Source organism: Rhincodon typus, chromosome 7 (assembly GCF_021869965.1).
Source record: "Rhincodon typus isolate 14 chromosome 7, sRhiTyp1.1, whole genome shotgun sequence".
Taxonomy (NCBI): Eukaryota; Metazoa; Chordata; class Chondrichthyes; order Orectolobiformes; family Rhincodontidae; genus Rhincodon; species Rhincodon typus.
The window spans coordinates 28,171,871-28,189,461 of NC_063338.1; the positions used below are offsets into that span (position 1 = coordinate 28,171,871).

The 17,591-nt window shown below is 40.2% G+C and overlaps 1 protein-coding gene across 2 annotated transcripts in view; it reads left to right on the plus strand.

Moving 5' to 3' along the window:
• The first annotated feature begins 201 nt into the window (after positions 1–201).
• rftn2 (raftlin family member 2) overlaps positions 202–17,591 on the plus strand; it is a 53,947-nt gene continuing 36,557 nt past the window's right edge. Inside the window, exons 1-3 of one of the 2 annotated variants that reach the window (XM_020521000.2) lie at positions 202–295; positions 717–866; positions 13,222–13,405. In XM_020521000.2, coding sequence (XP_020376589.1) covers positions 725–866; positions 13,222–13,405 — 326 coding nt within the window. In that variant the 5' untranslated portion in view covers positions 202–295; positions 717–724. The remainder of the gene's footprint in view (positions 296–716; positions 867–13,221; positions 13,406–17,591) is intronic. The other variant, XM_048598520.1, reaches the window with a different exon arrangement.

Here is a 17,591-nt window from a genome sequence, read left to right on the forward strand (position 1 = left end):
TTCTTATCGTACATGTTAAATTTGTTTCCTGAAACAAACTCTTGGTTTGATGTAATTTTGCAAGTATCAGGAACTGTGCTTCAAACATGCAAATGAATGGTTTCAGCAGAATCTAAATCTCCCAGTGTGTTAACCATTCCTCTCAGATGCCAGAAACAGTTTCCTCTCAGGGATTTTACTTCCTTTCTGGAAATGATTTTAGTCTACAACCATTTTGGAACTTTCTACTTCAGAGTTTCCATCTGCTGTTTGGACAGCCATCTGACTGCGCCCAGAGCACTTCTTCACATCGCAGGTAATTTCATCCAAGTTTCATTCTTGCCTTTTGTTTACTTGCTAATTACCCAGTTTAAGTCTGTGGGGGGACAGAAAGCTTGTGTCCATTATTATATTAGTAAGAGCCTTAGTGCAGACTGACGTGGCACGAACGGCTGTGATAAACTGGAACTCTGTATGTGCAACATTAGTGGTTGTTGCTGACTTCTAATTCCATGCTGCATGCAGGCTTTATGTTTCAAATGCAGGAGAAAAGCAAATGAATGGCATATGGTTTTAAAACCATATGTAAAGTAACAGCTCTCCTGTTTTTGTGAGTTTAGGGGCCCAGTTTGACTTTTAACTGACTTCAGGATTTATGGAGGCCAGAAGGCATAACAGAAATTATAACTGCCTTTTGTTGAAATCAGTCACAGACTCATGAATAGCTCTGTTTGCAGATTCTGCCATGGGTTGTGGGCTACGAAAGCTGGAAGAGCCTGATGATAGTAGCCCTGGCAAAATATTTTCTACTCTGAAGAGACCACAAGTGGAAACAAAGATTGATATTTCATATGAATACCTTTTGCTGGATTTTACTTTAGATATTGGTGAGTTTCATTTGCCTCCTTGCTGTTTCAACAAAATCGTCTTGTTGTTTAATAGCACAGTTAAAAGGTCTACTCGTACTCACTTTGATTAAAAAGCAGTTCATTGTTTAACCAGTTGTTTATACACATCACAGACAGTAGTCTTCAAATTAGCCAACTGTATAGTTGCTCACCAGTAACACTTCCAGAAGTGTGAGAAAAGCAATTGGGACTGAAATTGTTTCGATTATACAAAGTAACTTCAGAACTGGTTCCAACAGCAACCATGTAGTGCAATTTTATAAGTGAGATTTCACACATCATAAATTTAAAGTTTGTGCTGTGTATGCCATTATTTTTCTGTTCACAATACTGCAGACTTCTTTCCAGCAAGCAAACTTTAAAGTTAGCACTCTCAGGTTAAGTTGGCAGTTTGCTGTCCCCAAAGCAAATAAACAACCCCAGCTGGCAGTATTCTGGAAACAGAGCTTCCAGTGTTCATTTTGTTCAAATTCTGATAAGAAGTTGAAATAGTGAACTCATAATTCTTTGAAAACTTTCCAGTCAGTCAAAAATAAAACCACCTCAACCTATGTAATCAGACTCTTGTTATTTTGGTTAAAGTAATATATTGTTTTATTAGCCAGTGCTTCATTATTAAATTCTAGAATGAGAGTTGAGTTTTTGGGTATTTTTGACAACTTTAATATGTTCCCAATCTCCTCCCCTACTGCCCCTTTCTAAACACGTTCCTTCTGTGCTGATCTGTTGTTTCATAGAGGCCAGGTGTCACATTGACTATTTTTTACCAGTGAACTTATGCAGTGACTGACAGCATTCCTTTAACCCTTAGTATCAAACTAATTTTACAGGGCATCCATATATAAAAGCAGTTTGTAGCACAGGGCCACCATAAATAGGAGCAAAACTCCTGAATTGATTTTCCTCTGAAGGACACTATAAACAATTGTTCCATCCCACTGAATTCCTGGCTGTTGAAATTGGGACCAGAAAATGAGAAAAGCCAGAAACTGTACTTAGAGCCAAAATGACTTAGAGATGAACGTTTTACTGCTGTACACTTAACGGAACAAAGTTTATGCAGCGGAGGAGTCATGCTTCTCATCCCAACATTCGGGTTCAGTGCAGGCTGTTCACACCTTTCTTATGAGGATACTATGCGGATTAAACCCCTTCGCTGTTGAGGTTTCGTGGCAGTGAGGGAGAATTGTGTCGTAGGGTGGCGGTGCCAAAAGCCCTGAACATGGGCTGATGAGTGGGCAGAGCTGGAAGCCCTGAGTGTAGTCTAAAGAGATATGGAGCCAGAAACCGTGAGGAACAGCGCAGCAACAGAGAGAAGGAACAAGAGCCCAAAAAGACCAACCTGAAGCTATCAGTTGGGGCATTCTGAACAGCACTCGACCAACCTGAGTCGACGAAATCCCAAGGTGCAGCAGATACTCTTTGTCGGCTGGATGACAAGCTAACCACTCTTGTACATTTGATAAAACTAGCAGGGGAAATGCTATGAGTCCGCCAGCTTTCAACTTTGTTCCTTCACTGCATTTCAAATTCAAATGTACCCTAAAACCTTGTTGTGAAGAGCAGGAACTGTAAGCAAAAGAGAAAGGTTTGAGATAACTAACCATTGCCCCAGCTGAAAGCATGGCATTTCTGTAACCATGGCTCAATAGCCATGTCTGCTCCATGATTGCTTTGAGGCTAGGAGTTGAGTTCCCGATAGTTTCCTCTTGTGTGTCTGGAATTTTAGATCACTGTTGTTCATTGTGAAAGGTTTATTTCTGCAACTAACACTTGAATATACTTAAAGGTTAGAAGCCAGCGGAATAAAGGAGTGCAGGACCTTTCAGGTGTTCCGTATGTTTTAATCTTGTGGTACATTTTGGTGTTTGGGAGTGAAATTCCACGGCACAGGTACCAAGAAATTTTCTTGAATTTGGCTGGTCAGGTCCAGGTCACTACAGACATTGCTCAGCCTCTTAAATATTGCTTAGTGTTTGAATTACCATGGATGGGTTAAAGAAGGTTTGATGGAGCAGATCTTGAAGGAGCTGAACCTGGCTATCTCCATGAGGGATGCCAAGGTATTGCCAATCTCCAGGAGTTCAGGTAACAGAGAAGGAAATCTAGATAGATTTGGAGGGAATACGGAAATATCAAATGACCCTTTGGCCAAGGATGGATCAAGGATGTACAGGTGGTCATGGCAGAGAGGGAGCTGGTAATGTTGTTAATGGAGCATACATTCAGAAAAGCATATGGAGAAGTCTGGGAAGAGATGTTGATGCCTGAAGGAGGCCCTGACAAGGGAGTTGAGTCAGCAGTAGTCAGTCACAGCTGCAGCAGAAATCCTGTGGGAATAAACAGTCGAAAGGTGAGGATGTGGTCTCTATCCTTTGAGTTGGTGAATCTGTTTGACTAAATCATTCTCATAGATCTCTCTCTTTCAGACAATTAGGAACACACAGTTTAAAAGTCTCCGATCTGAATCAGTAAGTGATGAAAACATCCAGATAGATTTGAATTCACTTAATACTGATCAGCCCCGACTGCTTCTTCAATGTGAATGATCAGATTACAAGGATCATGGTAGACCAGGTGGGAGAACGCTATCAGGGAGATGTCTGTCAGTGCTGATGGGGCAATTTGCACACCATGCCGAAGAGACAGGCAGAGCAAATTGCAGCACAGCAAGACCCAATCTTATCAGCAAAGCAGGCCTCAGGTTAATTACATCTAAGGCATACTTCCAGATGGTGCTGGTATTTCAGAAGTGTTGAGCATTTTGTGTGAGGCTGCGTCCAACAATCTCAGAACCCACACCCAGCAGGAATTGATAATCCCATCAAGTGTAACTGCAAAGCCCTCCCACACGAAATAAGAGACAGACCCAATAAAAGTCATGGAAATGCTGATACCTCAGCTAAAAGACTGAACATGAAAGGGATTACCTCATGGTATCCCAGGCAGCAGAGGCTACGTCTGCCACTTGCAAAATCGCAGCGCATGTGAGAAGAAGCCCCTAATTGACTGCATATTTAGCTTAGTTGCATTCTCAGCAGACCATCTACGACTTTCCCACTGCTGGTAGCATAGTGTGGTAGCAAGATCTCGCTCCTTCCCACACCATTTTACCAATCCTTCCATTTCCAGTTCATTCTCAAGGCCCCATAAATCTCTAAGCAAAGTCAGTGTTCAGTTACACATTCCAGTAGTACATTCCACAGTCTTACATTCTCTGTGCAAAGTAGTTTCTCTTGGACTGAATCCTGTATCTCATATTTAACCTGATGTCTATGGACAGAATCTTGTATTTTCATCAGCTATCTCGCTCACTTGCTCAAGAAGTGACAAGACATCCCCACTGATTCTTCTGATGAAAGCCTACTGTATCTTCTCCCAGTCAAGCAGTTTAGACAATACCTGCACCCATCTGAAATCAAGGCCCTGAAGCTGAAATCCAGCACGACAAGGGTTGCTGGCCATTCAAAGGTCAGCAGCTCTCCCAATTGGCAATGCCGTGGAGATGTCTGCTGCAGGAATGGCAATCAAGATTGCAAAGACAAATGCTTTGTGGGAGGGGGAGGTTTATGGAGTTGGAGGTTGCAAAGAGAGGAGGCCAAGGGAGTCAGAAGTAAGGACAGAGTCTGGTAGTCAACAAGCACCCAACAGCCTGATGTCCATGCACTTAATCAAACTGTTTAAGTGCCTTTGAAAAGGCTCTGATCATCTCGCACCCCCCCTGCCCCAAGTGATTGTTAATTGACCACAGGGTCTCAAAATGGCAATGGAGTGGGAAGTTCAAGTTGGAACTTCCCATGCACAATTTAATTACAATGGAGGCAGGCAGATGGTGGGCTTTTGGTAAGGTTCTACCCTGGCTAATTAAGTTGCCTTCCCATCTCTTGGAACAAAAGGTTCCTCCCTGTGTATCTCATTCTAGACCTTTTAATCACTGACAAGTCGGTGGCAAATTAATCATCTCTATTTCTTCATAAATTTGAATAATCTGTTAATCTCTGTGTTATCAAAAGCAACTCCAACTTTTTATCTCACTTTGTATTTTTATCTTTTCACACCAGGCTGTATTTGCAGAGATATCCTGGAAGTATTGTATGGAGGTTAATAAATGATAAGAGAACATAGATAGGTTTGTGGAATAGGCAGACAAATTGCAGATTAAGTTTAATTCAGAGAAATGTGAAATGATTCAGTTTGGTAGGAAAAAAATGAGAGGCACAAAGGGTATAATTCTAAACGGGGTGGAGCAGAGAGAGCTAGAGTTATATGTGACAAATCATTGAAGGTGGGATGCCAGATTGAGAGAACGATCAATAACACATATGAAGTCCTTGGCTTTATAAAAAGAAGCAGAGAGTACAAAGGCGAGGAAACTATAATAAACCTGTATAATACACTGGTTCAATAGGGTACTCTGCCCAGTTTCTGGCACCTTGCTTTAGAAAGGATATGGAGTTATTAGAGAGCGTTAGAAAGGATTCACAAGATGATTCCAAGAATGACTAATTTCAGGTGCATGGTGAAGCTGGATCTGATCTTTTTACACAGGAAAAGGTTACCAGGAGATTTAATAGCATTGCTCAAAATTATGAGAAGTCTGGAAGAAGATAGAGCAAAACTGTTGGAAGGATTCAGATCTAGAGGACACCAGTCTAAGGTGATTGATAAAAGAAGCCACAGCAAAATAAGGATAAACATCCTGATGCAATGATGGTCTAGAATGCACTGCTTGAGAGTGTATTGGAGAGAGACTCAAACAAGGCTTTCAGGATCTAATTGGATAATTACCTGAAAAGAAAGAAGTGTAACACTTTGGAGAAAAGGGAGGGGAATGGAATGAGCTGAGTTGCTTTTGCAGAAAGCTGGTGTGAATGTAACAGACTGAATGGCCTCTTTCTGTCCTCAACCATTTTATTATTCAATGTTTATTGGGTATTTTATCCTGAGTAAATAATCTCATACTTCTTGAATCTTCTTGACATGAGACTGGCCAAGTTTGAATGTGAATTAGGAGGAACCAATATTTATTTCCTAATGAATCTACCAAACTAGAAGCTTTTAAATACAATTTAATCTTTAAGAACAATTTATTCTTTAAGTACAATTTAAAAGCATTTTTTCCTGAACCGTGATGTTTCACTGAGACAAATTCAGTTTAAAACTGCTTCATTTGAGTATGTTGACAGTGGTTAACACTTGCCATTTATTTGCTTTTAACTGTCTTTTCTAATCTTCTCTAGTTCCTTTCCTTTTTTGGTACTTTGAAATTTTCCTGAGCCTTAATCAGTTCTAAAGAGGTATTTGGAAGGAAGAAAGAGGAGAACCAATATAACTAGATGGTTTAATTTTAACAGATAGTCCTGTTGGTTCACATACACAAATCTTAATTGTGTATGGATAAGTCAATTAATTTATTAAAAATGCATGCAAGGTACTGAGTTTTAAAATATAGGAAAAAATATAAGACAAGGATGTAATAAAAAGCGTGCCACGGCGTCAGTGCTGTAGCTTCATCTTTTTATAATTTATATAAATGACTTTGATGAAAGAGGTGAAGGTATTATTATTAAATTTACTGATGGTACAATGATAGGTAGGAAACTAAGTTGTGACAAGAACATAAGGAAGGTACAAAGGGATATAAAGAGGTTAAGTGAGTCGGCAAAGATCTGATGAGTGGAGTAGGATGTGGAAAATATGAAATTTTTTATGAAAAATAAGCATATTATCTAAATAGTAAGAGACTCCAGAGCTCTGAGATACAGAGAGATCTGGATGTCCTAGTGCATGAATCACATAATGTTAGTTTACAGATACAGCAAGTAATTAGGAAAATGTTATGATACTAGCTGATGGTAATGCTAATCAAAGCAGAGCTCAGAATGAAACCTGGCTTGCTAGACCATAAGCTTTACTTAATGCAATTTAGTCAAGTAGTGTTCAGGTACTGAACAGATTCACAAGAATCTGCCAATGTACTTTTATGTAAAAGAACAGCAAAGTTTATTACTCACAAAAAGAAAATAATGCCATAAACATCAGACAATAAAGCATGACCTTATCGTAAACTATAAATAGAAATGTTCAACCCTTTTCCCCAGCAATATTCTTTACAGATATTCAGCACCCATGAAGTATCACTACTGTTCTTCACACTAAAATCTATGAAGGGTATGAAGGTTAGTTTGATCTTAGAGTAGGATAATAGGTCGGCACAACATTGTGGGCCGAAGGGCCTGTGTTCTGTACTGTTCTGTGTTCTATTACTCAGTTGACGAGATGTCGAATATTTCCTTTCAGCATGCTTTTGTGCATTGACCAGATGTTATTCTCTCCATCCGTCCTTGAAACGCACAGACTGGTAACAGCACATCTGTTAGTATGGATCTTTTCTAAACTGAACCTGCTTCTGGCTTCTCCGTTTTTTTTTTGAGTTGTAAATTTTAATTTAGCAAATAATTCATTCATTATCTCACCAGGTAGCTTGTCTACTTCTTTAGCTTAAACCTCGTGATTTGTTGAAAATACTGTTTCTTCCAACTCCTAAAAAAGCTATCTGACCTTCACACAACTGAAAACCAAAAATTCATTTACATCTACTTTAGAATTCAAGTTCCTCATTCATAATGACATATTATAAACCTTTATAAAATCTCCCTGCAGAAAAGAAATGAAAGGTCTGTTTAAGAAGCACATTCAATATAATATTGTTTCTCCCTGACACATCAATGAAGAGTTGTTGGATTACAAAATTCAGAATGTTGTAGAGCCAACATTAGGCTCCGTGTCTCTTTCCTCACTGTTGAATATTTCTGTTGAGAAAAGCCAAGAGTAACAGTTAACTGTCTTGCTATATCTCCATGCCAACATTAGCCCAATCAACCAGCACCCTCTTCTCATGCTATATATTTTGATGTCCCCTTTTTTCAAGTCTGCTTCTTGTGTCCCAGTCTGAGTCCCAGAACTACTGAATACTCAATACCAGCTATCTAGTGAAAGTCCAGCATCTCTTGCCTCCACACTATCTTTAATAGGCAGTTGTGCACTTGGATAAGCACTGGCATTCTGATGTTGCCCTGCTTGGTCAAGGGTGTTTCCAGAAGATGCCAGAGAAGTGGAAGATGATGCTGCAAATCTCTGACAGGAACCTGGAGGACCTTATCAAGGGGGTGAGGCAAAGGAGAGGAGTCCTCTTCCCAGTGGACTGACAGAGAAGGTCATGCAACCTTCATGCAGATCCTGAAAGCCTGGTCCGGTCGTCACCCAAGTCAGTGCCTTCTTTACAGTGTGGTGCAACAGCTAACAATGCCATAAGAAAGTCAGTGACCTTCTCCACTCTGCAAGAGTAAGTCCTGCACTCTTCTCTTTGTTATCTTGTGCTTACTCTATCTTCCCTACTACACCCACCTCCCACCAAGGTTCATGCTTTGCCACTCTCGCTATTGTATTCAATATCGTCCCACATCTGTTGTCATGCATTTGCCCATCTCTTGCCCTCCCAATGTTCCCATACCACTAATCCTGCATGGCCTCAGCATAGCCTATTTAGTCACTCAGGACACCTCACCACCTTTCCACCACCTGTGCCTACCAGCTGTGCAACCCACTTTCATCTCACTTAGTTCCTCCCTTTCTCTCATTATAGGAAATAACAGCCCATAACAGAGTCGAAAAAGCCTGGACAGTAGACGGGTGACTGACATTAGGATCCTCACCCCATACGAGAAGAGAATCCTAGCCTTTGCAGGAGCAGACTGGAACCGCTCCTGTCGGGAAGCCGAAACATACATGTCTTGCCAACTGAGTTAAGTACCATTGTTTATTCCACTGGAAATGGCACAGCAACCCTGCTGTCAGTGTCATTCATTGCACACCATTGGCCGGAACACCCTCTCTTTTGTCTTGCAGGTATAGCCAGCATATCCACCACCTCCAGCCAGCTATAGAAGTTACCTCCTTCATCTTTGACAACGAGAGTACCAAGGCCTCAGAAAAAGCATCTGCAAGGCTGCCTCCTGCACCCCACCAGCTCAGATACAGATTCCTTTGTAGGAATGTTTAGCTGGAATGGATAAGTGCACGGCTACAATCTAGTGAGCAAGTCTCTGCGACAGCTCCACAGCTGGCCAAGGAAGAAATGCTCCAGGCTGCTGGCACTCAGTGGACTGCCAGAGACCAGGCACCTGCTTACACCAAGGGTGGGAGGAGCACGTGATGTCAGCAATCAAGGACTTTGTGGCAGACAAAAATGTGGAATGCGTTGAGCCTTATTGAACAGAAGCTGCAGCAATGTGATGAGGCACACAAATATCTGGATACCTCCATAGACTGGCGGGCATCTGCCATGAACAGCCTCAAGGACTGCTGAAGAGGCATACATGCACCTGAACTCCATTGTCCCACTGTTTGTTCCTCAGGACAAAAGACATAGCAACGAAGGATGAGGAATCTAGTGAGCCCTCCAGGTGGCTCTTATTCACAAAGAGACGGGTCAGTGCCAGATTCCATCCGGCCAGAGAAGGAACCACACACACAATCTCCTCAGAAGTCTTCTCTCTGGACATTACAGAAGTTGCTGGCTCCTCCAGCTCCACCCTGCTTACCCTCCTCTGACCTTTGGAGGTTCAATTCGAAGAGAAACCATTTGTATCTGGAAAGAAGACCCTCAGCATGTCTAGCTCATTCAGGCACGAGTGCCCAGGGAGTTGCCGGAACAAAACTTTCAGTTCTAAGGGTCTCCACTGTCGACCAGGCTGTCTCCTCCCCAAACTGAACTAGGAAGTACACTAAGATGTAGTGGGAGGGGAAGGAAGAAGAAAACTTAATGAGAACACTGAGTTTTAATACACTGTACATTATTTGGCACTTCTTTGTAAATGGCACTGCTTTGACGTTTGTTTCTGCTTGGCCCCAAATGCTGTTGTTCCAGCACAAGACAGAACTTCATAGCCTCACAGGTAGGGCATGTCCCAGCTCCTTGAATTACTTAACAAAACAGCCTCAGCTGGGAAATGCCGAGATTTCTGACTGGTGGCTTGACATCTCACCAACTGCATTAGCCCTACTCCCCCAACTGGCTGCTGTGGAAGCACAGGACTGACTGTGATCCATTACCCCAGCTGCAAAGACATGGACCCTGACTGGATGCCTGACTGTGGCCAATCCATTCAAGGTGTTTCAGAGGCTGCCCTTGACTTATTGTGCTGGAGCCCCTGGCTATTGGGTATCTCTGTGGACCAGTGACAACCAATCTCTAAAGACTGAGATATGTTTGCTTGCTTGCTGCAGATGCAATGTGTTTACCTTGTAAGCTGCTGACACATTGTGCAGATGTGAGATTGACGTAACATACTGGTGTACAGCAAGATGAATGCCACCTTGACTGAAGACTGCTGACTAGCAAAGCAAGCTGCCCAGTTGTTTGACTGCATTATTTAGCATGGCAAGGCAAAGATGGTGTGAACATCCATGTAGGTATTAAGTGAGAGAGAGAAATAACAGCTCTGAGATGCAGCCTTGTCTAGCCTGTCACCTGGGTCCCTGCCTGTGCACACAATGTGTCTCTGGTGCAGTCTTCAGTGTTAGTTGCTGATGTGCCCTACAATGGAGGTCTATACTTCATGCAAGGAGCAGAGATGTGCCATGATAGTCATGAACGATTGGCAAATGCCCAGTGCCATTGTCTGTGGACAAAGAGTGTGTACAGTTGGTATAGGTGGATCATGCTCTGAGGTGCTGTTTGGTCCTACGCATCATGAGGTCCTTCAGAACAGGAAATGAGCTGAATTTGCCAGGTACCCAATCTGATTTCCATATTGAGTTTTCTTGACATTTAGCTTGTTTGGCATGTTTCTTAAGACATGAAGCTGAATATTAGTAAGACAAGTTGGGCTGTAAACAAGGTGTTTAACAAGAAATAATCCCCAATTTGTTGCTGCATAGCAAGAATCTCACTACACTACTTATCAGAAGCATAAAAGGTGGAGTGAGATACTGCCAATATGGAGATCAGCCTCACTGGACTTCTCATCTGATTCTACCACAAATCTTGGCAGATCGCACATTGCTCAGTACCCTATAAGATTCCATCTAGTGTTTTTGGGCCCTTCTGAAATGATTTCAGTCCATAAATATCCCAGATATTAAATCAGCTGAAAGAATTCAAAGATCGATAATCCATATTTTATATCATCATGACAAGTGCTGCCCTTATCATTGTTGTAGGAACAGGGGTAGGCTATTCAGCCCCTTGAGCCTGTTCCACCATTCAGTGAGATCATGGCTGATCTAATTCATGTATGTGCCTTTGGCCCATACCCCTCAATACCTTTGTTTCACAAAAATTATCTATCTCAGACTTAAAATTAACAACTGATCCAGCATCAACTGCAACTTGTGGAAGAGAGTTCCAAACCTTTACCACCCTTTTTGTGTAGAAATACTTCTGCCATCTTCCCTGAATGATCTGGCCCTATGTTTTAGACTTTCTGCCCTCATTCTCAAACCTCCAACCAGTTGAAATCATTTATCTGCCCTGTTTTTTCATGTTAATATCTTGAAGACTTCAATCAGTCCATTCCTTAATCTTCTAAATTCTCCAGCTGCAGTTTGCACTATCTTCAAGATACACTGCAACTGCTCGGTCAGGCCTCCTCAATAGCACTTTGCAAATCTACAGCACCATCTATAGCAAATCTATAGAAGGCAGACAGCAGACAGGTGGGAATGCCACCATCTGCAAGATCCCTTTCAAGTAACGCACAGTCCTACCTTGGAACTATATCACCATTCCTTTATTGTTGCTGGATCAAAATCCCAGAGGTCCTTTCCTAAGTTAACAGTGGGTCTGTCTACATCACTACTCTGTAGCAGTTCAAGGAAACAACTCGCCACTACCATCTCAAGGGCAATTAGAAATGGCAATAACACTTACATTCCACAAAGAAACTGCCACTGCCACTCAATAGGGATTTCTATTACTGAATCACTAGATCTGAATACCCCCTATAGCAGAAAACGTTTCTATAGAGTAAAATAACACCTTGCTGTAAACAATAAGGCCCAATGGAAATCTCATTATCCACTTGAATTAGTTACCTATCATCACTAGAAAGATATGGGCAGCCAACCAATGAAATTCAGAGACCCAACCCGCAAAACAGTTTAAGCTTCTTGCTGAGGTGACACCAAGTGGGTGTATTCATTGCCAAATCAATCCTTGACTACAATGAAATTTTTCTCCAGAGTATCAATTGTTTGACATGAATACTCATGAATAGTGTATCGGTCAACCTGTAAAAATGTTCTCAATATCACTGTCTGTTCATCGCACTCACTAACCACTTCTTTTATGTTTACGAATTTGTTTTGAATGGTTTATCACATGCATCCCATCTGGTGATCAACCAAAATAACTGAATTTACTGAATAAGAAAACTCTTTTAACTTTTACTAAACAATAAAAACCAAAACCAAAATAAATATGAACTAACAAACAAATTCAGGTCAATATAAACTATAAATTACACATCAAATAGCAAATGCAGTATGAGTAGATCTCAAGGATTCACAAGGCAGTCTGTTCAGAATTGTGACACCAATTTTAGCCAAAAAAATCCTTCAAGTCTCTCACCTTCCTCTCATCAATTTCTTCAAAGATTTAGCCACCAAATTTCATCCAACAGTAGCTCCCAATTAAACCTTATGCTGCTTGCACTGACTTCACCAAAATGGTTCAGTTCTACAGAACCACCTCAACTTTGTTCACGACAGTCTTGACGTGAATTCACCACTATTACCGATAACCCAGCCCTCTTGTGCAATGTCGGGCCAAGTCTAGTCAGTCAATAGCTTTAAGTAACAGGAGTAACTGCAGGAGCTTTGTAGTTTCTTGTTACTAGATCCTGGATCCACAGCCTTCATTTTCTGAAGTCCACCTGTACTGTACTGCTCAGTGATGCGAGTTCGGTTATCTCCCTGTCTTTTATCTGATTTCAACCAGCTTCAGTTTTGTCAGAAACCTGTAGTTTCCCTTTTGGTTTGGATACAAACTTTGAAACAAGTGTCAGTGTACTTAGGAGAATATACAATAATTTTTTTGTTCAGAAAACTCTTGCGCATATTCCCCCAATGGTCCTGCAGATGACTGGTTCCATCACAACTGCAGCAGTAACTCTGTGGTGATATAATTGTCATATTTTAAATAAATGTAATGGCATATTTTTACCATATGGAAAATCATGGAGCATATAGAAATTAGGATCCAAACTAAAACCAGACTTTGTTCATCTTTGATGAGTGTTCATTTTCTGTTTTTTTGTTTTTAATATTATAGGTTCAGCAAACCCAGATGTTATTAAGATCTCCTCTCTTCTGGATCTTAATTCCAAATTGGAAGCATACTACAAGAGAGGATATGTTGTTGTCACTATCCACCCTACAGTTCTTTCTATGGGGCAAAGAAAACGATCTCCACTGAGTTACATTTATAGAGTTATATTAACTAAAGTAAGATCAGGGTGAGTTAAATTCATAGCATTTAATATTTTACTTCTTATCATGAAGTCTGAAGTGCAAGTATAAGTTATAGTTCACAAAATGTAACAGCTTCATGTTAGAAAGTACTAATTAGTGCCACATTTTGTTTGAAGTAGCTAGTAATATCAAATTCTAAGTTCAGTAGGATAACACTGAAGACATTTAACAAGTTGACTGCATGAGAATAATAGAATTCAATTACAGTAGATAACTTCTTTTAAAACATGAGATTGCCAGGTACACTTTTAGTGTAAGTTTTAAGTATTTTTTACAGTGTGCTCTTCTCAATCATTAAATTGTAAGAAGGTGGTTTTATAATTCCTTTATTTCACAACAAATGTGTTCGAAAATCATTTGACCAAAACATTTTTATACTATCTGCATTTCTTTTGTAATACAACAATTATACCCTTACTTTTAATTATGTTTAATAGTGTTGTATATACTATGCTTATACAATGTTGTAATTCTACATGCAGCCAATAAGTGGGGGTGGTATGATGACGCAGTGATTGGCATTGCTGCCTCACAGCACCAGGGACCCAGGTCACAATCCAAAGATGTGCAGATTAGGTGGATTGGCCATGCAAAATTGTCCATAACGTCTAGGTGGATTAGCCCCATGGGAAATGCAGGGTTGCAGGGATAGGGTAGGGTTGGGTCTGGGTGGGATCTCTTCGGAGGGTTTGTGTGGACTTGATGGGCTGAATGGCCTGCTTCCACACAATAGGGATTTTATGATTCAGTCTGGCTGGAGTACGCAGGCTGCATACACACAAACAGTTGCTCTGACGTAATGTTGTTTTATAACTTACAATGTGTTTTGCTGTCTTGAATAAACAAAAGCCACGAATGATTGATTATCAGACCAATATCATTAACCTGACAAGGTGCAGAAATTGATACTGTCAGCTGTTTCAAAGCTTTAAGTAATATTGTGAAGAGTGCATTGAAAATTCTGAAGAGAAATAGCAAAACTAAAATTATGTGGAGCTGTCAGTATAACATTTATCGAATATGTCTTTAAGAAAACAGGACCAGAAAAAAAATGTTTAAACTGAATACTGGAAGTAATAGCTGCAGAATTAGAGCTGTAAGAAAGCTATTCCAAAAGTTAATACAAACCAGACAGACCAGTTTTGAGGCCTGAAAATCTTGAAAAAATTAGGAATCTTTTTGTTAATTGGAAAGCTCGTGGCTGCCATTTTAGAAGTAGAAAAGGCATAAATGTCTATTTTGCACCAATTAAAGAGAAACTACAAAGGATATTCCCCTGCTATCTTAAGAACACTAAGAAGATCTAAAATCTTTGACACGGTTACAACAGGTTCAAGACCTTTGTTAATTGCAACAATATTGCTACAAACAAATAAAAAACGCAGCAGCTTTGCCAAGAAGAAAACTTTAAAAAGGCAACAGCAGGTGAAATCAGTGCAGTGTCAATTTAAAATACAAATTGAGGATCGAGCTAGATGAAGCAGTTGGAATCATTAAAAGACTGCAGGCACACAGACTGGTGTAGCTAAATAACATGCATCATAAAGAGGACAGATCTTTGAGAATATGCCTTGATCCGCAATGTCTATTTGCTGCTTTGGAATGGTGCCCTAACAAAATACCCACTTTAGAAGAGCTAAATCCATGTTTTACAGTGCAAAAATTCTTTTTGAAGCTTGATACCGAACATGGTGACTGGTCAGTACATCTTGCAGAGCAACCTAAAGAGCTCACTCTCTTCCATACCCTATTTCGACTGTACTATTTCTAACAATGTCTCTTTGGGCTCAATAACAAACCAGATTTTTTTCAAGCTCACATTTGGACTGCTTACATCCACAAGAGCCATTCTGATTCTAAACATTAATTCTCTCTCTGTCCACAGATGCTGCCAGACCTGCTGAGTTTCTGCAGCATTCTCTGTTTCAGATTTCCAGCATCAGCAGTAATTTGCCTTTATGGATAACTGTTCTCCCTTTAAGACAATCTTCATTCAACAAAGGCTGACACAGTGGAGGGGCTGAGAATGGTCCTCACTCATATGAAAGAACTATTGGAAAGAAAAAAGATTTCTGTAATAAAGGGGGTTGACAGAAAGTTACCAATTGTCATACTGGTTTACCAAGAGATATTATTTGCTCTCAGAACTTCCACAACAGTAGTATGTTTTAACATAGGTCTCAGTTGCAAATGGTCATAACTGACATCAGGTCTAATCATAACTAGTTCAACTGACCAGTCAAACATCTAATAAGAAATTATAAGATGTCCTTGAAGTGGGACATCTTGTGTTTTGAAAAAATCATGGAACATTGAAATAACAACATGAAATATTGTGTTTCAACAACGTGGATAACAATTATTTCTACATGTTGAAAAAATAATTTTAAAGAAAAAGTTAGTGTGATATGTTAGTATTGACTATTATAATGTGAACATAAGTAAAAAGGCACATTTTATTTTGATTAGCTTTGGAAAGATTGTTACCAAAAGTTCAAATTTAAAGAGGAATCTGTTAATACCCGGTCAATCACAGTTGTCAAGATTTGTTAATTCTTTATTTAAAACTAAGAGAAACAACTGGTAGCTATTAATTGTCTGGACACAATACAAGGGCTCTTGTAACACAATGGTAGTGTCCCTACCCTGGACTGAGAGGTCTGGGTTTAAGTCCCACTGCTTCCAGAGGTGTTCAGTTATCCATAAGAGGAATTCTGGATATAAAAGAAACAAAAGGGCTGTAAGGCTGTTGTGATGCAGTGGTAGTCTCTACTACCTCTGAGCCAGGAGATCCGGGTTCGGGTCCCATCTGCTCCGGAAGGGAGTTATACATCCCTGGACAGATTGATTTTAAAAAAAGAAAATACAGTTAAAGGATTCCCGACTCTTGTGGTGAAGTGGTAGCATCCCCACCTTTGGACCATGGTTCAAGTCCAACCTGCCCCAGAGGTGTGCAACAACATCTCTGAACAGGTTGTTTAGGAAAATACCTAAATGTGAATGCAAGATGGTTTGGTGGCAGAGTGGTAGGGACAAATCCAACCTTCACCAGAGGGTGTGTGATAACATCTCTGAACAGGCTGATTAGAAAATACCTGAATGTGAACCCCAACATTCCTTTACAAAATTTTAAGAAACAATAAAAGGGCCGTTGTGGCACAGTGGGAGCATCCCTATTTCTGGACCACGATTCAAGCCTCACATGCTCCAAAGATGTTTTATAACTTCTCTGAACAAGTTGATTAGAAAATATCTTTGTGATCAATAAGTAGGAAAAAACTTTGACATTGGTTGGGGTGAGGGGTATGATTAAGGAGGTTTGTATGAGAGAAAATGCATATTTGTCTTGGTTTCAATCTCAGCAACTGGCTTGGGTTCTATTAACATAGGAGTGTCATTTTCTTGTAATATCATTTTCAAATTGCATCAAGTTTAAAATCAAGTTTTAAGATTAATTTATGATATTTCAGCTTCAATCTTAACCACCATGTACATGTCCCAACTTTTATTTTGCTGTTTGGGAAATGGTTGAAAAAATGAAATATAATATGCAAGCTAGGTGGATTGGCATGCTAAAATTGCCCATAGTGTTCAGGGATGTGTAGATTAAGGGGATGGGGTCTGGGTGGGACGCTCTGAGGGTCGGTGTGGACTTGTTGGGCTGAAGGGCCTGTTTCCACACTGTAGGGATTCTATATAAAAAAAATTTACTACTTGCTTTTCTGTGAATTCTTCATTCTGACTGCCTAATCAATTTCCTTGATTGCATCACTATTGTTGGATGGCATAGATCTCCAGTAGATGGCACCAGATTTAAAGACCTGTTGGAATACAGGTAATCAGACACCAGAGTCTGCTAAATCTTTCTGGGTAATATTTTCAGAGTCAACTGAAAACACTATCTCTCCATCACCATTATTTGAGTCATATATTTGTCTAATCTCATGTTAAGACATGTCCACCAACAGGGGCTGAAATTCTGCAGTGGTACCCCCAGCCCAATACTAGAGTTATTGGCTAGACACTGTTGAAATTTCATCCCTCTAGCTTTGCTTTTATTCCTCTTGAATATTTTTATATATTAACATTGAAGTTTTAAGGATGACAAGTATGAGTTTATTGTAGGTGAACTAGGTGAAAGAAAATGATGCCTTTCTCTAAACAAGTATC